The sequence below is a fragment of the Podarcis vaucheri genome (genome assembly GCF_965113315.1).
Source record: "Podarcis vaucheri genome assembly, chromosome: 2".
Classification (NCBI taxonomy): Eukaryota; Metazoa; Chordata; class Lepidosauria; order Squamata; family Lacertidae; genus Podarcis; species Podarcis vaucheri.
The window spans coordinates 79061668-79083086 of record NC_138760.1 but is presented as its reverse complement, the minus strand read 5'-3'; the positions used below and the strand labels follow the sequence as shown (position 1 = coordinate 79083086).

Below are 21419 nucleotides of genomic sequence, written 5' to 3'. Positions count from 1 at the left end.
AGCCTAGCCATCTTGTTTCCACCAGCCCAAGGAAAAAGATGCAGTGCACCCACTTCTACAGGTTGCTGCCAAAGGCACACTCCCAGTATTTTAAAAACAGCAGCAACAACTGTCTCATGTAGAACAGCGTTTGTTCAAAATAGCTGCATTGCAAGCAAAAACAAAGCCCTTGCAGGTAAAAGGAGAAAGGAAGAAAAAGGTAAGATCTCAACCGTCTGCGCCTGCTTGGCTGTTCCTTGCACTGGCAATGGCTCACTCACTCTCTATGTAGTGGCCGTGCATGAGCTACACATGCATTTGTTTTAAATTTTGGAACTACTCTTGCACTTTTATTTATTTCTTTTTTTTTAATTGGCCGTTTTGCCTACTTGGAGCATGCTTGAAATGTTGGCTTTGGTGGGATTTTGTTGTTGCGCTGTTCCAGATAAATTATAAGGAAGAAGTGTCCCCATGCAGGAAAACACCTGCATGCATGCCCTTAATGGCCCTCAGGTATCCAGTACTGTACTAACTGAGAGAAGGGGACATCACACACGGCCAGTATAGCCCATCAAGCACGGCCCACAAATGTGGGTGGGAAACACTGAGACAAATTTAAACGGAAAGCGCGCATATGTGGACGAAAGTGCGCGAGAGGAACAAAATTGGATCTGTGCAGTGCAGCCTACGTGCGCATGGACGCCCAGGTGTTGCGTACCTCCCGGTGTTTAGGCTGCTCGTCTAAGATCACTTGTTGTGCCATTACTTGTCAAGATGAGTTCGCTGGTGTCCATTAGGTGTCGCTAGTGTTCGCGCGAAGCTTTGCTTAGAAATGCTGTATATTTCCACATTTTGTCCCTCCCCTCCAGCCTCCGCCCCCGTTGCTCTCTTTCGTCGGGTTTCCGACGGTACCTTTGGATCCGGAAGTCGAGGGGAGCATCAACTCTTTCGGCGATCGGACACAACGGACAGTGGCGCATTCCTGCAGCTTCCAGTGTCTTTGTTTTGGAAAGGGAGCAACTTGAGGGTAAGGTGGTGGGTTCGCTTTTCTGCCTGCCTGTCCCCTCGCCGTCTCAAAGAGCTCTTCCTCCGTTCTGAGCTGCTAACTTGGCCATTCCACTGCAGCTGCCAGGAAACGGGACAAAGTTCAGAAGTTGTCTCTCCCCGCCCCGCCATGCACTCGTAAGAAGGTGCAGGAAAGACCCAGGCAGGGCAAGTTTAAGGAGCAGAGCACCTTGCTTCTTGCTGGGTTCCCAAGCGGCTTGCAAGTCATATAGAATGTGGTTGCATAAAATGAATCCTGGCCGCTTAAATTCTCCCCCACCCTATAGACTTGTTCAAAAGTTACCTCTCTGTGGAACCAAGTGTGCGCTTCTTGAGTTATACAGCTCAACTATCTGTCTTTGTGGGCGATGGGAGTGTACACTCTTTGAATGTACCATGTGAATGCCCTTTGTGTAAATAATCACACATGAGTTAATAACTTCTGGTAAAGGTAAAGGGACACCTGACCATTAGGTCCAGTCGCAGACTACTCTGGGGTTGCGGCACTCATCTCGCTTTATTGGCTGAGGGAGCCGGCGTACAGCTTCTGGATCATGCGGCCAGCATGACTAAGCCGCTTCTGGCAAACCAGAGCAGCGCACGGAAACGCCGTTTACCTTCCCGCCGGAGCGGTACCTATTTATCTACTTGCACTTTAATGTGCTTTTGAACTGCTAGGTTGGCAGGAAATAACATCTGGACAAAACACTAAAATCAGTGTGTGAAACTAAGGCTGCTTGGAAGCTACGCCCACTTCCCTAATCCCAGGTGAGGAACATGATCTACAGATACTCAAAGGTGTTTGTGCTCTTTCTCACTCTTTAAAATGTCCCCTGGATAAATACTGATGGTGAAAATGGGCTGCATAGTTTAGTCCTGCCAGTGCCTCAAATCACTTTGGTGTCCCGGCCTCTTGCATTATTTTACAATTATATATGACAGCAGATTACACCCCAGTTGTCGCAGTATTTGCACTGCAGTAAGATAAGTGCTGGTGGTTCAAACAGGATAGCACGATGCACATCACTTGATTTCTCTAATATTATTCCTGTGTGCTTGATTATATCCATACACACACACCACCTTTCTACCCCCTTTTGCTCAGGATACTTTGAACCCCCAGAGGAAGTGGGCTGGACTAGGTGAGGTGGTGAAAGCATTGTTTGCTTTCTGAGTTTGTAAGGAGATGAAATGGCAGCAGTGGCTCATAAAAGGGCGCTGTTGGCATTCCTCTGAATTCACACAACTGTCAGATCTTGAGCTAGGAGATTATTAACTGGACTGCAGAGCACACTAGAATAGGCCCAGATTTGAAGGGAGAAGAACTGTACAAATGAGGCCTTGTGAGCAGGCTTCTGCAAACCTTGCTCAGGTTAATGCAAACTCAGGTGACAATTTGCACATGTGAATTTGGCCATCACAGATCTGAAGGTTCTTCCACTCCATCTACACACAATGCTTTTCAATGGTGTCACAGTACACATACAGCTGTCACCTATCTGCACATGTGGCTCAACATTTTTATTGCCCCCCAATTGCAAACCTGTGGCCAGTTTGAGGAAAGAAGCATCAAGAATGTGATTTTTAACCAGAAAAGGCTTAGCAGCGAGAGGAGGCAAAGCCCCGCCAGCATTTCCTCCTGCAGTTCCTACAATACTAATGAACGATCCTTTGCCTCAGGTGTCAAAAGCCAAGATAAGCATTCACCTAAAGCTGTATAATGAAGATGCAAGATTCACCTGTGAGAGGGAGTTCTACAACTTAGGGGCCACCACAAAGAATGCCCTCTCCTTGGCTGCCGCCACCCTGAGCTTTTATGGGCAGTGGAACAACCAAGAGGGCTCCCTCCACCGATTTTAGCACCTGAGGGACTTGCAAAGGAGGAGGCAGCCTTTCAGATATTTGTGGCCTGAGTCATTTAGGGCTTTAAACACTTTAAATGTTAGCACTTCTGCACACACCATTTTGTGCCAGCTTTGTCAGTCAGAAAATAAAGTAGTGTCATCTCCCTCATAAAAAAACCCCATGATTTATTTGTTCCATTTTCTTCTTTTTATTTGGTGCTCTCATTTTCAGGCTTCCCAGAATACCCTCTTCGGCAGTGATGGCTGCTACCACCACGCAACTGACCGAGAGCACCATCACAGTTGGCGGGCAAACGCTATTCTACCGGCAGGTCCAGCCTGCTCAGCAGAGCCCCCGGTTCTCTGTCTTGCTGCTTCATGGCATCCGTTTCTCATCAGAGACATGGCTAAACCTGCAGACTCTGTCTAAGTTGGGAGAAGCCGGATACCGCGCTGTGGCTGTTGACCTGCCAGGTATGTCTGGATCTCGACAGGTGAAGGGATCACTTCCACACCTGTGGGCGACTCCAGTGCAGTTATAATTTGAAATGTAAGAACATGGCCCTTCCTCAAGGTTAAAAAACTGATGCTGACATCCAGGCCCTCGTTCTTGTTTTGCTTTTTAACAATGTGGTAAGTCTCACTCATGTATGGAAGAACATGTGCAAAAATTGTCATGTGTGTGCCTTTGGGTTCTGATCATACACATTTGGCTCAGTTCAGTTATCTTGCCAAGCCGTGGATGTCATAACCAAAGATAAATATCCTAAACTATGCTTGGGCTTAGTTGGGTATAACAGGCAAACCAAGGTTTAGGGCTGCTCACCTGCTTTTGTTTTTCAATGGTGAGCTTCATCTCCATACTGCAGCAGCACCCTCTTCAGTCCTCTGAAGTCTCAGCAATGGCCATAACTGTGATTTATCAACGTTGCCTGAACTCAGACATAACAGCTGGATCCAGAATGAGCATGTATTTACCTCCAAAGTCCAGCAACCCCATCCCTGTCCTAATTCCCATGCCCCATAACTGAGCCTGTGGCTAAGCCTAAACACGTATAACTGAAACAACCAGCTGTTGGCTTCCCTGTTCACCCCCTGCTTTCTCTCCCTCTGTTTCCCCAATTTCAGATTTTAATTTGAAAGCTCTTTGGGTCAGACACCTGACCTCTTGGACTCTATAAAGCACCATGCACACTATTGATGAAAAATAAATAAATGGCAGCAGTAGCAAATCACAGTTAGTTACAATTGTAGTTTCAAAACCAGCCTCAAAGCATGCTTTGAGACCCTGGTTTGGCAGTCCCCCTCAAATCACAGTTTGTAAGATGGTGTAATTCCAAGCCTAATGTGAAACAGAGCGTACAGTGGTACCTCGGGTTACATACACTTCAGGTTACATACGCTTCAGGTTACAGACTCCGCTAACCCAGAAATAGTACCTCGGGTTAAGAACTTTGCTTCAGGATGAGAACAGAAATTGTGCTCCGGCAGTGCGAGGCCCCATTAGCTAAAGTGGTGCTTCAGGTTAAGAACAGTTTCAGGTTAAGAACGGACCTACGGAATGAATTCAGTACGTAACCCGAGGTACCACTGTAATGGGAGCTTCCAGGCACATGTTCATTGCTGGATTGGTGCTGCTTGTGCATGCAAGGGTGTGTCCCTCCCCCCCAACATCCACATTGCTTTGTTAGCACTGAAATGCCACCCTCTACTCATTCCTCCACCCAATTTATTCAGTATTCATGCTTCCCACAGAACATGTGTGATGTGCAGTGTCTTGTTTCTTGCGGTCCAGGATTAGGTCGTTCCAAAGAGGCTACTGCCCCAGCTCCTGTCGGAGAGCCAGCACCAGCCAATTTCTTGAAGTCCGTCTTCGAGGCCCTGAAGCTAGACCAGGCGGTGGTGATCAGCCCATCTCTCAGCGGGATGTATTTGCTTCCGTTCCTCTTCCAGCACAGTGAGATGCTTAAAGCCTATATCCCGGTGGCACCCATCTGCACAGAGAAGTTCTCAGCCACACAATATGCCGGTGTCAAAGTACGTCCGCCTGGCGGCTAGGCATGCAGAGGGGAGGGGATTCTGAGGTTAAAACTGGGGCAGGTCTTGTTTCAGCCAATGACACTTAACAGTGTCAGCTGCAGCTGTGGGGGGGGGAGGTGCGCCGAGGCCAAAATTACCTGGGTGGGCCCATCTCCTGGCTACTGTCACTACTGCTTATTCAGAGCCCTCTCTATCCATGCCCAGTTGGCACTGCTGACCAGAAGAAGAGGAGTTTGGGTTTGATATCCTGTTTTATCACTACCCGAAGGAGTCTCAAAGTGGCTAACATTCTCCTTTCCCTTCCTCCCCCACAACAAACACTCTGTGAGGTGAGTGGGGCTGAGAGACTTCAAAGAAGTGTGACTAGCCCAAGGTCACCCAGCAGCTGCATGTGGAGGAGTGGGGAAGCGAACCCGGTTCACCAGATTACGAGTCCACCCCTCTTAACCACTACACCACACTGCAGCTCCTCTTCTTTAGTCTTGCCACTGCTGATACTCCTGGAGTGGGCAAATGCAGGGGTATGGGCCTCAGCCAGTACCTTGCAGTGCAGACTTCTGACACCAGCCCTGGGAATTAAAAGGCATTGAAAAATAATTGAGGGGAATACAGAGAACAGCAGTACGGTCGTACTTTGGAATTCGAACAGCTTAGTTGCTGAACGTTTTGGATCCCAAACGATCGAAAACCGGAAGTGATTGTTCTGGTTTTTAAATGTTCTTATGGAAGCCGAACATCTGATGCAGCTTCTGATTGGCTGCAGGAGCTTCCTACAGCTAATCAGAAGCTGCGCTTTGGAAGTTGAACATTTTGAAAGTCGAATGGACTTCTGGAGCGGATTCCGTTCAGCTTCCAAGGTACGTCTGTATCAGCAATTGCATACAACAGGGAAAGGGTTCCTGAGCTAATCACTAGAGGGCAGTGCCTACTGCTTCATTCTCAGGCACAAAACTGCTTTCAGAGATGCAAAGCAGGCCTATAATCAGGCCTACAAACACAAACAGGGAAGCTTGTTCGCTTTTTTTCTTTCTGCAATGACTGCCTATCATCTCATAAGAACCGCTCCAAGGATAGTGTGATGCAGGGATCATTTCACCATTATGAGAAAAAGAACTGCTTTGATAGCCTTCTCCCCATTAGTGGGTTGATGGAGTAAGTGTGATCTTTTACATGAGCAAGGAAAGTAAGTCTGCTTCTACACTCAGAAGAGAAAATGCATCGTTAGAAGCAAGAGGGATTAGATTGTAACTGCTGCAAATCTCTGAGCGTTCCTTAACCTCTAAGTGTAGCTTTGTAATGTCTCTTGCAAATGCAGAGCACTTAATCTGACTGTTATCCAAATACCTCACTTTTTAATATTTTAAGATCCTCCTCCTATTAATCTCTGGGGTGTGCCTTTGTCCAGGCAAATGTGGCTGGCAAATGCAAAATCTCCCCTTGCAAATGTGACCTTTTTTTAGCCCTGGTAACCCTGTAAGACAATAGCTTTGACAGCAGTGGGAATTCTCTGTACTTCTGTGAATCCTGAACATCTCTACCGCAGATATTCTGAGCTATTTAAAATGTGGGAGAGGTTTGTTTTCCTTGCTAGGAGAAGGTACTGCAACCAGGAAAGGATAATTCTACTGGCAGTAATACCATTAATAAAGGTTTAAACACTGAATAACACAGAGATCAAAGAGACAGCAAGCACATATTAGCTTCCTGAACTTTTTGTTTGGCACAGATCAAGGCAATTACAGTGAAGCACGCAGACACAATGTGCACATTTGCACATTTAGTATAGGTAAATTGGACATTAAGTGGAGCAGGGTGGGGGGGAGAGGATTGGGGTGGTGAGCTCTGCCACCAACACATGCACAAAAGTGACACTACATGGGTACGATTGAGGACTGCATTTGTAGAGTTCCTGAACTTGTGCACAATACAATTTATATGTGCATAGAGTTATTTCCAACCTCAAACCTGTGTTTCACTTGAGATATTTGTTGAAAGCACCCAAGAAGGGGGAAGTTCCTTGTTTGTTGACTTGACCACACTTGACTTCTCTTCTTCCATACTTAGACACCAGCGCTCATCGTATATGGGGACCAGGATGCCCAGCTGGGGGAAGTGAGCCTGAACAACCTGAAGAACTTACCTAATCACAAGGTGATGCTGATGAAAGGGGCAGGCCATGCCTGTTACCTTGACAAGCCAGATGAGTGGCACCATGGGCTCCTAGACTTCCTGAAGAGCATAGAGTGAAGAGCAAACTGGCCTGGCCTGCTCCCAACCCACCCACAATGATCAGTGGCTTCCACAAATGTCTGGTGTTTGCTTCCTGGGTATTGGGTTCTCTTTCTGCAATTCAGTCGGCAATCAAACAGGAGCCAAGTCCTTTGGGGACTACACAATAATTATAGAACTAAAATACTTAGCAGATGGATCATGCTGCATCCAAAACATGCTCATTGCTTAATAGAATCATAGAATCGCGTTCCATTAATTGCATATCCAGAGTGACATCCCCCCCATTTCCCCTCCCTTGGTCCCTTGGCCATGGGATTCATTGGGTCACCCTAATATATAAATATGGATCTGTTACACAGGCACATTGGCACCTCAGTGTAAATTTGCCATTTCACGATCTGGCGTGAAATCCACCTCTTCCTCATCACTCACCCATGATTGTGAAATTTCCCCCTCTTTTTAGTTAAATGAACACAAAAGGCAACAAGCCAGCATGCTGAGTTAGCTGAAACAGATGTCATGAAGGTGGGGCAATGTACGTTTCCCCAACCAAACAGTCTTTTTAGAGACTGCCCGCCTTGCTCTGTGGAACTTTTAGCTATCTTTGCCCTTGACATCTTTGCCAAGGGAAAATCTGTGTTTATTTCAGAACCTTTTGCTATGTCACTGCTGTGGTGTACACGCCGTCTCTTTGTCAGAATCTGTTGCATCCTGCTTTGGGTTGGCAAGGCTATGTATTCTTGACGTGCCATGGTGGCAGCCAGCTGCTTTGTGGTGAGCAATTATTAGAGGGCAGGGCTAAGGCTGACTCAGTGATTTTAGGGAGGATCATTTTGTATGACAAAACCTTTAGCATCTCCAGGGCTTCCCCTTTCTAACAGTGCAATCTGGTACCCATGTCTGCTCAGAAGTCCCATTAAGTTACCCCCAGGGAAATCTGTATAGGATTGCAGCTCATCAACAATGTGCATATGTTAAATACTATCACCTCTTCTGCCTGAGCCCAGCAAGAACACGTGGCTACCTATTTTGAAACATCCTTGTGCTCTATGGTTATCACTCTCATTAAATTACTAGATGGTTCTGGGTGTCCTCTATGTCAGAGTATTGTTTGTCTAAGGTTGCAATAGTAGAAGGAAGAAATTCAATGGCACTGAACACTATTGTTGGGGAACTTGTGGCTTTCCTTATGTTGGGACTACAACTCCCATCATCCTTCTCTACTTGCCATGCTTGCAGGGGATGATGGAAGTTGGAGTCCAACTACCTCTGAAGAACCACATGTTCCTCATCTCTGCTATGCACCTTGGAAGAGTTGGGGTGCTCTGGGGGAGGAAGCATCACTCACCACTGTTACTCTATACCTGAACAATTTTATCTTGCTTGGAATCAAAGGGAATGTCAAGTTAGCAAAGAGTGCAGACTTCCAATAATAAAAGTTGGATAAAGAAAATGAATTAAATCAGCTGTGCAGGCTCTACCTGGTTTTCCGGTGAGTTTCTGCTGAATGATACATTTTGTCAAAACTAATTTTTTTAATCAATTAAAACATTGATTTATACATCTGCTTATTTTGTTGATGTATTCTTTTTTAATATAGCTCAACCACACATTTGTGAATCATCCTATCTCCACAATTACATTTGACACTGTAGTTTGGATTAGGTTTTTGGAGAATGTGGGAATGTTGGGGAGAATGTTTGCTATTAGTTGAACTAGTCTTCATGTTGGCTTATAGACATGGGGAGCATGTGATTATAATCCAGAAAGCTCAATCTGCCATTTAGAACACAAAACCTAGGTTTTGAACCTAACACTGGAAAATAGCACTGTCTTGGGAGTTGTGTCAAGATCAAGTTATGATGAATCTAGTTGTAAGGAAAAGACAAAATCTGAACTAATAATGTTTTTTTAAAATTTCCTTTAGGGCTATTGAAAGATTTCTAGTTTTAGTAAATGTGCACTTACTCAGATTTCATGATGCATGGCTATAGCATAAACAATATTGGTCTTGGGTCCTCCAGGGAAGTTTTTAATCTGTGATATTTTAGTGTATTCTTGGTTTCTATGGAAGCCGCCCAGAGTGGCTGGGGAAACCCAGCCAGATGGGCGGGGTACAAATAATAAATTATTATTATTATCCAACCTTAGCAGTCTTCAAAATTATGTGTAGCCTTGGGTAATAGGGTTTTGAAATGATAGACATACTAAGCGGCCTAGCTAGGCATGCCCATGCACAGGCATAATTAGCAATGTATAGGAAGAAGAGATTCATAGGAAATATAGCTAGGCAAATCATGGGAGGTGCTGGAATGCCTTACTAGCAGAACTGGTGCAGAACACACAGGAAGCCATTATCCATCTAGACTCACACGGTCCGTTCTGGCTGGCCAACACACAACATGTGCTCTACCACTGAGCTATGGTCCCTTTGCTTGCCACCTTTCCTGCATCATCAGTGCACTGTCTCTTCCCATTATCCACATGAGATGGAATTAGATGCTCTAGCTTTCTACAGCTTAAGAGAAAATGCTTGCCAGCCCCTGGAGTAACAGCACAAATGGATTCCTTTAAATGCCCAGAGGATTATCATACTAATGGCCAAGGTGAACAGATGGGAGACAGGTTAAAGTCAGCCGCACGGCTATTCCAGAGCCACCTGGTCTTGTTCCTTTGTGCTCATTTTCCACAGATGGAGATCAGACAGATGGAGCCAGCAGTAAGAAGTAGGGAGGTGGACTCTAATCGTCACATGGCACCCTGACTGGCTGAAGGCTGTGATGGCTGTCAAAAAACAAACTTTATCCTATTAGGCAGAGGATTTGCTGGCAGGGGGCTGGCAAGTCCGGGAGTCTGATTCCCACACAGTCAGCAACTTCCATCTATAGCTAGGATCTAAAGCACTGGGATTGACTGCACCTCAAAGGAAGGAGAGTGCTCTGCTCTGGCATGTCAGTCAAGTTGGGTTCCTCGCTACTGAAATTTTGTGGCACGAAAACACATCAAAGTAAATGGAATGTGGAGTGGAGCCATATGTGGAATACCATCAGTGTGAAATAAGTATCTCTTATGGGGCGATATCCAAATCTCAAGGATCAGCAACAGCTATATTGGCCAAGAATATAATCTGCCAAGGTGACGTGACCTTCAGTGCATTTTCATGCCAAGAGATGCTAGCTGGGTGTCTTATTTCTAGGGGGGAAAATCCATTTTCTCTAACTGTACTATTCATGCTGGCATTCAACAAGACTAAAATGTCTGAAGAAAATCTCATCTAGTCTGGATGGTCAATGGAACTTTGAAAATGAATATGAGCAGAACAGAAGCTCAATTAATTATTGCTATTCTACTTCAAAACACGAGTCCTTCCTGCAGATCGCAGTTCACACAGCCTTGGTAGCCATTCATCTAGGTGTAACCACATTAGTGGCAGGCCTGGAGCCTAGCTAGATACAACTGCAATCCAGTTTGAACAAAGGGGCCTGAGGCCATAACTCAGTGGTAGAGCATCTGTGTATGGGGAAGGCCCTAGACTCAATCCATGGCATCTTCAGATAGGGTTGGGAATGTCCCAGTCTGAAACCCTGGATAGCCACTACCAGGCAGTATGGGCGGTACTGAGCTAAATGGATGAAATGGGCTGATTAATTATAAGGCAGCTTCCTGTGCTGAGGCTGCAGAAGTCATTGACTGGCTGAAGGCCAAATATCAGAGCAGAGGAGGAGCAGGCAAGCCTGGTGTCAGTTTGAGTGGGCTGTGGGTAAAGATCCCTCTAGGAAAAGCCCCCCCTTTCCAACAAACTACAACTGAAATACCCTCTTCTACTCCACTATTAAAGGAGCAGGAGCCCTGTCCTCTTTCCCATCTGCCCCCCATGTAATTTTTGCTCCCCCTGCTTTCCATTTGAGATCACTGTTGCACCACAAGAGCCCAAGTACTGTACAGCCTCTCTGTTTAAGCTTCAGGTGAGCTGTTAAGACCTTTTAATTTTGCTGAGCTTTTAGCATGGGTTAAAATCCCGTCTCGTTTTTATGCTGAATCTGTTTTATTATACAAAATGTATTTAGTCATGTGGATTTTTTCCTCAGGGCTTTATGTATTTTAGTAGCTTTTGGGGGCAGGTAAGCTGCTTTTGAGCTTATTTCATAAGGAAACATGGAGTATGCATAAGTAAAGAAATAATTTTGGAGAGGCAGTTACATACCTTTGGTAGACCTGATTTTCAAGGCAGCTAGAAATTGAGAAGGAAAAGGCAACTTTGCAGTAGTTTTAGAAAGTGGAAAGCTCTGTGGCGGAGTAGCCTCTTACCGTTTTTCACTGACACTGGTAGCTGCATTGCTTTGAAGCCGAGGTGAGAAACATCAGGATGTCCACACATGATCGTAAAATCAATAGAACTAGAAATAAAAGCCACCCAACAAGTATCTATTGTGCAAAAAAAGAGTGCCATTTCCTTTCATTTTCTCATAGCAGCTAATACTTCCTTTGTTTAGGAACAGGCCTATGCTCTGGAATTTTGAAGCCCCGTGAATGACAACCATCTAGGTGCCAATCGAGGGACTGGCAAACCACCTCCCCACATTTGCACAGCCACAGAGTTGCCCCAGAAGTAGTCACATTGACCCCACCATTAGCGGACTGCTAGAGAGAATGTTAATAAATCTGCCTCTCCTAGCCATGGCCCTAGGCCCACACTTTCTCCCTTCCCTTCCCAGCTTCCAAGAAGCTCCTGTTACTTACCCATCCATCTATGCCCTGTCCACAAGCACGGGGTGTTTCTGTGCAACGCTGACTTGGCTCCATCATCAACACAAGGCATTGCTTCCGCAATCCGCAGTCCTACCTTACAGTAGGTTCAGGGCTGGCACATTTCTGCTCCTGACAGATAGATGCTTGGCACTAAGCCTTAAATGTAGTCATGGGGTGTACAACAATGGCAGGCTCACTCTCCCCACCCCACCATCTCTGAAGCAGTTGTGGTGAAGTGCACACACAACCTGTTGTGTGGTTAGTTGCACCCAACTCCTCTCTTTGGGTAGCCAGCAGCAGCAGATCACATTACTGTGCAGCTTTTCTCTCTCATCCCACACGAGTGTCACATTCCTCTGCCAAGGCTGTGCTGGCAATTGTTAGATGATAGAAATGGCATTCTTCATCCCATGCTTCAGTTTCTATTCTGTTGTGGACAAATAGGGCCAGGGAGGGGTTTTTTCCTACCCTTTTGCATTTGTAGCAGTTCTCTTCCACCCAACTACTTCAGTTATCAAGTATTTCCATAAGATGAAAATTCAAGTGCATTGGGTGGCATCATAGAGATATAGCCTAACACAGCTTCCTTTCCTTTCTTTCTACACATATACACCCTCTTTCTGGCTCCAGTATATGGGGTGAGAAAGAATTTTTGTCCAAGTCAGACTGGGAACTGACTGACCATCTTGAGTATTCTCTCCCCCCAAAAAAAGATGTACTTCAGTGAGTAAACCTAGGTGCTCTGAAAATCCCTTTCTGCAACGTACCTTGTCTTTTCTTATAGGACAATGTAGTATAGATTGCAAAGGTTCAGTATGGGTGGCACTGTATTTTAAAGCACTGAGCCTCTTGGGCTTGCCAGTCATAAGGTCGGTGGTTTGAATCTGCACAGCAGGGTAAGCTCCCATTGTTCTGTCCCATCTTCTGCTAACCTAACAGTTCAAAAGTGTACCAGTGCAAGTAGATAAATAGGTACCACTGTGGCAGGAAGGTAAATGGAGTTTCCGTGCGCTCTGGCTTCCGTCATAGTGTCCTGTTGCACCAGTAGTGGTTTAGTCATGCTGGCCACATGACCCGGAAAGCTGTCTGTGTACAAACAGTGGCTCCCTCAGCCTGAAGCGAGATGAACGCAGCATCCCATGGTCACCTTTGGCTGGACTTAACCATCCAGGGGTCCTTTATCTTTTACCTTAGTGCCTGTGTGTGTGTGTGTGCATGCATGCACACATTCACAGATTTATTTGCATGAGTAAATGGGAGCCACACATATTAACACCAACAACTTGCCTTGTTTAGGGCTTGGGACTGATGATTGACATGCTTGTGGTGCTTGGAAGACCATGATGGTTCATTCACACATGGATGTCATCATGATGATACTGCAGCCACCAGGTGATTAACCTGCACATGCGAATCAACTCTATATGCCTTTATTTTTCTGACACCAACAACTCTATATTAAGCTAAACTAGACACATACACTTGAACAGTAGCTGCATGACTACAGGATGGCAAGCAGGATGCTGTTATGGGATGCTAAGGAGTTCACTTCATTATTTCCATTATAAATTCTCAGTCCTCTCCTATTCTCTGTTGCAAACAGGTAGTTGAATTACAAGACCCACTGCTGGCTGGACAATGACAAATTTAGCTAAGAAAGGGTCCCTGTTACTCTAATAATCAAGTACCGGTACCTCAAATCCTCCTGAACCATGATGGGGGAAGTGCAGTGGCGTAGCGTGGGGGGTGCAGGGGGGGCCAGCCGCACCGGGCGCAACATCTGGGGGTTAGGGTTAGGGGGCGCAAATCCACGGGTTAGGGGGCGCAAATCCACGGGTTAGGGGGCACAAATTACTTGCCTTGCCCCGGGTGCTGACAACCCACGCTACGCCACTGGGGAAGTGCGTGGAACACAGATATCAAGAGTACCCAAATAATAATGCTGTAGAGACCAATGTGGGAGATGTGTCTTGCTGCAGTTGGGGCAAATTAAGGTGTCCAGTTGTGCTGCTGCAGATGCACCATGGCGTTTCTCCTCTCTGCTGACATTAATGACAAGTTATTGTGCTCAACTTGAATGAAGTTGATGCAACGGATCTGGGGAAAGGAGAGGCTCATTGCAATAACCCGAATCCCTGGGGAAAATATAGGGTTTTCTTTGCAAATTATTTCAGTCTCCGCCAGCCTCAGAACTGTGCACTCAATCAGTGAGGAAATCCAATGAATGAACTACGTAAGTTTAAAAGCACTGAGAGTGACCCGTGGATAATCAGGGGCTCTTTCACTTTCCAACAATTGGCCTCCTCTTGAGTTAAAAGAATTGCGCGGCGCCCACAATTAATTCGCAGCAAGCGCCCAGTGACCTGAGAGAGAGCCCACAGAGTGGGGCAGCAGGGGCAAGATCTCTGAACCACCCAAAGTGCACGATCAAAAGAAATCAGGCAGGCTTCTGGGCAGACAACAAGCAGGCAAAGGCGGCCACCTGGATTTCGAGTAAACAAATCAAGGGAGGGCGAGCGCTAAGCGGCGTGAAACGAGGCAGTGCAAGTCCTGCAGCCCGAACGGAGGAGGCCAGTCTCCCAGCTCCACCCTGCCCTCGATGGCGGGACCCCAGGCGGCCCGGGCCCGCGGCGGGTCGCTTTCCGGGAAATGAATACAAAAGAGGGTGAGCGATCTGCGTTGCCGGGAGGGGGGGGGCGTGGAATGTCCCTGTCCTTGGCAGATGGTCTTACCCAGTGTGCATTGTTCCTTTAGTGTCTCCTTTATCCGCTGTAATTGGATCCTGGAGGGAGCCGGCGAGCAAAGGAGGGGCCGAGGGCGGCTGGGCGGGATTGCAGGGGGAGGCAAAAGAGTCCCGAGGCTTCGGCCTCCCTCGCCTGTCAAGCCTTTGATTTCATTGTTCCGGGCTGATGTCACTCCCAGTTGTCACAGACGCTTCTCCGGGTGACAATGTGGGACTAAGAGGAGGCACGGCAAGGACCCCCCTGAACAGACCCCGAAGGTAAGTAAAAAAGGGGAATCGAGGCGTGTGAACGCGCGCGCGGGTCTGGCCCAGTACCCAACTTTGGGGGAGTTGCGCGGGGACGGTCGCTGAAGGACTCCCCGCCACGGGGAGGGGGTCGGGGACTCCATAGAGCACCTTCCCATCCGCCCCAAATTTCCTACAAGCCGAGAGCAACTTTGCAGCAAGATGCGCCGCGAGGCTGGCAAATTGGGGGGGGGGGGCGCCGCTCCGTCAGCGGCGGGAATCCCGGGCAAGGGAGCGGGGCGAAGTTTTGCCCGCCGTCTATTTGGACCGTGCGCCTCCGCGAAAGCGACTTGCCGAAGGAGCGACGAGCAAGGGATGCTGCTGCGGAGCGCAGAGCAGGCGCGCCGAGGAGAAAGCGCTGGCAATGCCTCCTCGGAGACTGCGCGCCGCCTCGGGATGCCTCGCCAGCCCCGCGCACTCCAAGCCCCGCGTGGCCAAAAAGCCAAAGCCTCCTCTGGGCCGGGGAGAGTTCATTTCTTCCCGGAACCGCGAAGATTTGTAAACCCACCCGGCGGGCATGATCTGACGCCCGAGGCCTCTCCTGAACTTCGGCGCTCGTTTTCTGCGGCTGAGAGCGATCCTGCGGTAGCCTCTCGCGGTTGAAGACAAGTTATTGAGGGGACAGCGGAGGAAGGGGGATATATTGCAACTCCCGAGGATAGAAGAAGCGGCGTGTCCTTGCTGACGATAAAGAGGAGATCGGGCACGCTTGTCCCCCCTCCACCTAAACTTCGTTCCCAGCTCCAGACCCTACGAACGTCCTCAAGCACTTACTGGGTACCCCTGCCCCCCGCGATCCTCCTCATGCCGCTTTCTTCTCAGCTCTCTTATGACCTTCAGCACCTGCCTCGTGCCATTTGTTTCTCCTGTATGCGTTCCTTTGAAAATTCAGGTGTTTGTTCGTTCCAAACCTTCTGATCTTATGCGCCTCCCCTGCACCCCCACCCCGCACCCTTCTAGTAGCGAATCTAAGCGCGCCCTCAAGCCAACTTAACGCGCCTTTCCCCAGTTTCGGCTCTCCACACTTCTGCGTCTCTCTGTCTGCTCGCCCGCCGCCCTCTGTTCCTATTGTACCCCGTTCATCCCCCCACCCCCTTGCATCTCCAAACTGGCATGGCCTACTTCTGAGCTCAGCTTACTATTGTGGTAAGATCCCTGGGGACGTGTTGGGTGATGAATCTCTGCCCAGCTCATTCCATTTGTGACACAGCCTCCATTTCCAGCACCTGCCCGCCCCCCAGCCCGCCCCTGAGTTTGGCAGCAGATTCCATTTGTTCTTCACAATGCACATCCTTTTGTTCCCAACCTCTACCGAATGCCAGTCCCCTCCCAGTCATTTCTGGCCACTTTATACAGACCAGAACCTCACGTAGGTACAATATTCAAAAATAATGACAAAAGATGGCCCTGGGGCAGTCAAGGGCGAGAGATGTTGTCTCAGCCGGCCAAAAATTACTCATTCCATCTCTGGCTATGCAGAACGCTTTTTCTTACTTGGTGGAATGGTCTGCACATGACTGCTGTGGCAGTACTGAGCTCTATTGGGGCAAGTTTTGCGGTGCAATACTGTAATTGCTCCATCTGTATGTGGGGGAATGTACGTGGCTGCCACAGAAGAATTTTAAGGTCCTAAGGATATTCAGTCTGCGTACAGGGCTTACTTCCAAGTAAACATGTTAAGAATCATTGTGTAAGTCATCCTAACCTAGATACGTTTTAAGGTGCAAGAGAAGCTGTGGGGCCAAAATGGCCTGTTGTTTTTGCCTTTGTCCAGCTGAAGGACCCTAAAAAGCAGGGCCAGAAGGAGGTGATGGAGGTAAAATACTATTCCTGGCTGTTCAGAAGGAATAGATTTATCATAACCCTGTCACTTTATGCTGGAATGGACCTTCTCCAGGCATCAGAAAAAGCATATAATGATGCCTCCATCAACTCCACCACCATGTTGCAAAGTTAAACCTTCCTAACAGGAATGATTTCCCCCAAAGGTGTATCCTTAATTTAAAAGCAGAATTGCCCAGCAGATCTTCTACAGCAGTTGATGAACTGCTGAAATGTTATTTTTAATTAGGATCCCTGCCTTTTGGGAATAGAGCAGCCTCCTTCATTCTGCCTCCTAATTCAGGAGAAAACTTGCCAGGCAGCCCTCTTCGTCACGTGACCAACAGCCTCTTCCATATGGGCTTCTCTTAGGGAAGGCCGCAGGGCATTCTCTACAGTAACAGCCCTGTTCCAAGGAAGTCATCCTCCTGCTATGGTGCTTTTACAACTCCATCTGAATTATCCAAATTCCCCGTTTGTCCTCAAACATTTGCCCCTTTGTCCTTTTAAGTCCACACATCCTCCAACTCTGCCCTGCTCATTCAGTTTGGGAGCTACGCATCAATATTCAGAGCAGCTATGAGGTCATCTTTCTAAGGGCTTCCACTCTCCTCCTCTTCACCATTCAGGGAACACACCAGGAATTGTTCTTATGCTCCAGTAAGAGATCCCTCTCATGCGAAAGCCGGGGGTGAGTTGAGGGAGGATTAATGAGAAAGCTACCCACGCAAGCAAGCTTCCACTGGAGGCTTATTAAAACTATGTTATTCTTTGTGCACTCTGGATGTGATTGTAAGAGATGGAAGGAGAGATCTTAGAGTGGCTTTGTACAAAGCTAAGATACAATCCGTAACATAGACACCTCAAGGGGGGGGGGGAACCATACATGCATTATTGAGGAGATGACATAAGGCACCAAGTGCTTTGAGATTTATTGTCTTTTTATCCCATGGTGGGAATAAAACTAAATCCAAAGATCTATAGCCGCCACTACCATGTGATAAAAGAAAAATTAAAAAGTCGAGCTGCTGATATCTATTTTCAGAGTGGTAAGCTACTGCAGCCCTAAAGAGTTCTATTTTTAATTCCTTCCAATGGGTGACTGGATTCATGTTTGAGTCCCCCTTTAGGGCTGAAAGCTTTTGTAAGACTGCAATCCTATAACCTCGCTCACTGAAAGCAGAGGGACTTCTTTCTGAGCGCACATGCACAGGATTTTGCTGCAAAATGTCTTTTAAAATAGCAAAAGATTGGCTGGGGGTAACATGCTGCTAAATGTTAATCATGGTTTTGCCGCCATGATAATAGACCGCCCAACGGTTTCACCTCTGTGTTTCAGTTTCTCCTTCACTACAATGGAGAAGAAAGTCCTTACAGTTAGCTGAATGTGTGGTGGCACTTTGAAGATAGATATACGCATTAGCGGTTGTTACTGGCATCCATCTGTCTCGAGAGACAATGGATTGTTCTTCCGGGGGCAAAGCCAAACCACTGCGTTAGCAGCACCAAAGTGACCTACCCATGGCACAGCCTGGGAAGTATGTGTGGAGGTCCTGGGCTGTCCAGACAACAAGGCCACCTCCACCCCCCACTCGGCCTCACTGATGTGGTCCAAAGGAAAGGAAAGCAATACGTTTGGCACCAGCTTGGTTGCCGGAGTTGCCGGAAGGAGGCGTACAAGGTTCCATCCAACTGTCTTAGGGATATGTGTACGGTTTACTCCTTAGCCTTTACTTCTCCTGAAGATATCCCGCAAGGCAGCAGAGTTTTCCTTCTCCTAGATGGGCCACCTTCCCAGGTGGACAAGCCCCATCTGCCCCTCACTTTCCTCTACCGCATATGCAGATACCACCTTCTTGACTGTTGGACCCACTATTAGTCTTGTCCACTTCATCTTCTGGAGCCTGTATTCACATTCAGAGAAAGCCCCTAACTCACTGAGGGTTTGAGACCTGTCAGATACCCTTAACTGGTTTAGCCAGTCAGTCGGAGCCATTCCCAGGGTGTGGCCACTTTCGCATGCTGACAGCTTCCAGGAGTCACAGGTGAGAGCTGAGTGCAGGGTGTGGGGACCAAAGGTGGACAAACTGCCCCAGAAGGAGCACAACGTGTCCCCCACTGTAATACCCCTCCCCTAACACCCCATGCACCCCTAGTCAAAGGTGGATGATGTAGTGAAACTGGGAGTTGTTTTCTCAGGATTGCAGAATGAAATAACAAATGAAGTTGCAGTATACCAAGATCAGGTCTAGCCGTGCTGCAGACTCCTCTTTACCACAAAACCACATGAATGAACCACTTGCTTCAGATATCAGATTACAAAGGGGGCTTCGTTTTCTTCCTCCAGAATCCATTTAGAAGGGAGCACCAGGACAAGAGAGAGCTGGTATCCTTTCGACTTTCAGCATTAGTTACAAAAGCCAACATTTATATCTCTTACAAAACGCTCAGTGTGAGCTTTTGAGAAGACAGCTGTTTTATTCAGAGGTTTCTCTTACTTGAAGGATTATGGATAGAAAGTGTTGGGCTCAGCATTTTCAGCCCAAGGCCTTAATAGGGCTTAGAGGTAGAATTGGCTCAGAAGCTGTATTTTAAATGATCTTTTGCTGCCTTATTATGTTTCAGGAAGGGCAATGCCCCCCCAACTTTGATAAAGTTGATAATTTTATAGGTTAATAAGCTGGGGGTCTTGCTCTAGAGTGAGACATGATAGAGTAACCCTGTATAGATCATGGTAATGTGCATTACATGGGGCCACCTTGAAGATGACCCGGAAGCTGCACTCAGTCCAGAATGCTGCTTTCTGATTGTTATTTGGATCAGTGAGAGGGGTTCATATCACTCTCATCCTCAAAGCACTGCACTGGTTGTCTATGAGCTACCTGTCCCAACTCGAGTGGTCAGAACACGTGTACAAAGTTCTAAGTGGTCTGGGAACTAAGTTCTTTACAAAACACCTTTTTCAACACCTGCCGGCTACATGCTATGATCAGGAGGTCCCATTGGCTAAGGTGGCAAAGAGCAGTGACACCAGACAAGGCATTTCTGTGGCAGAACCCCATGTATGAAACTCCCAGGCAGAATTAGCCCCCTGCCCCAGCTTTGGCCATTTTTAGATAGAAGACCAAAACATTTATTTGGTCAGACCTTTGTTGCACCACGGAATTTAGCGGCTCCTATTTTAAACCTGGCTGTGAAAGTTGCAGTTTTTAAATATTTTAAGTTTTACCCCTCTTTGTCTTACTTTCATGCTTTAAGCCTCCCTGAGAAAGAGTGGGGTGTAAATTTAATTTCATAAATTTGCCTGTCTTGTAGAAGAGTGACAAAGAGGTCTTTATCAAAGCCTGATTGGTATATCCTGCAACTACATTCTCCAAGGCAAACCCCTGCATGTACAGTGTGGAGATCTTGAAAGAAGAGTCCCTCTGGACCAAGGTTGTAAAATTTGTACGTGCCTTCAGCATGAAGCAAGCGATGGAAATAGGCATGCCTGTATTGTTTGGGATGCTGGAAACAAAATGCCCAGCTTGTGCCCTAGATGAGGATGAAGCAGAATAGAGGTGTGAGATGGAGATGCAAATATCAATTCACATGCATGACAAAAACTACTCACTTTTCTCTCACGGCACATTCGGGGCAGGACTTTGGAGTAGAAGCTGCCTTGTACCAAGCCCGGCCATTGCTCCATTTAGTTCAGTATTGTCCACACAGACTGGCAGGCTTTTAGACTGAGTTGTCTCCCAGCCCTATCTAGCAGGTATTGGGTAGAGTCCTGTATGGTTTCCATATAGCTCTATGAAGGAAGAGGGCTAGATATATTGGATTTGGGGGCTAGGATTAATGTGGCATGTGTGCATCCATCTCCTGTAGGCCTCAATGTGTCTAGTCCTGCAGTGTTTGGCCTCAAAAGAAGGGTCCATATGGTGGTGGTGATCTGAAAGGGTATTGCTCCCTTCAGCATATAGGAATCTGCACCCTATCCCTTTGTGATTCAGTGCTTATGGATTCCTCCTGTGAATGTAACACAAATGGTACTATGTCATGGAATACTGCTACTATCTGAACAGTAATTACCCTAATATTTGGTGGTACTGCAACAATTGCTTGGATCCTAGTCTGTCGCTCCTTTGGGGATATTCTAGTCACTCTAGCTTTATATCAGCTCATAGGAATATCTAAGGACTGCTCCATACTTTATGGAGTAAATGGGTGTGTGCATTGCATTGCATTTCTTTATGGTGTATATATGATGGATGATCACATTGGTCTTCCATGACTGCTTTTTTTTTTTGGAAGCATTCGTCCTGATTTGTTTGCACAGTCTGTGGGGAGATTGTACCATGTCAGCTATTTACTGAGCATTCATTCTGATTTATTTGCCAGGGACATAATATAATGTTGCATGAAGCAATTGTTATCCCATATTTCCTGGTGCATTTCCTCCCATCACATTCCCTATCACAAAAGACCGATTTTTTGGGGTGGGGTGCAAGGAACACTTGTGTTGTGCAAGAGCACCAAATCAGTTTTAATTGTGCAACCTGAATTTGCGCGACGGAATCCCATCCGAAAATAGCAACAGTCTGGAAGTGACCCCTGCGCCTGCAAACACTCAACCAGTAATGTGTGAAGCAGAAAAACATTGACTAGGAGAGTTTAGTGTCTTTATGATGGTAAACAAG

The 21419-nt window shown here is 47.0% G+C and overlaps 2 protein-coding genes across 4 annotated transcripts in view; both read left to right on the top strand.

Moving 5' to 3' along the window:
* On the top strand, positions 1–8075 carry LOC309527714 (putative protein-lysine deacylase ABHD14B). Of its 2 annotated transcripts, XM_082214613.1 has the most exons (5): positions 1–199; positions 849–1006; positions 3100–3341; positions 4663–4904; positions 6972–8075. In XM_082214613.1, exons 3-5 carry the CDS (start codon positions 3128–3130, stop codon positions 7152–7154), a joined length of 639 nt encoding a protein of 212 aa, XP_082070739.1. In that variant the 5' UTR covers positions 1–199; positions 849–1006; positions 3100–3127; the 3' UTR covers positions 7155–8075. The 2 variants fall into 2 exon arrangements, with proteins under 2 accessions (XP_082070739.1, XP_082070740.1); XM_082214614.1 differs by lacking the exon at positions 1–199 and having other exon boundaries at positions 844–1006.
* Positions 8076–13984: 5909 nt separating this feature from the next.
* PCBP4 (poly(rC) binding protein 4) overlaps positions 13985–21419 on the top strand; it is a 47928-nt gene continuing 40493 nt past the window's right edge. Inside the window, exon 1 of one of the 2 annotated variants that reach the window (XM_082214564.1) lies at positions 13985–14553. The gene's annotated coding sequence lies outside the window, so the exon portion shown is untranslated. Of the gene's footprint in view, positions 14554–14718; positions 14890–21419 lie in introns of those variants that run through there. The other variant, XM_082214563.1, reaches the window with a different exon arrangement.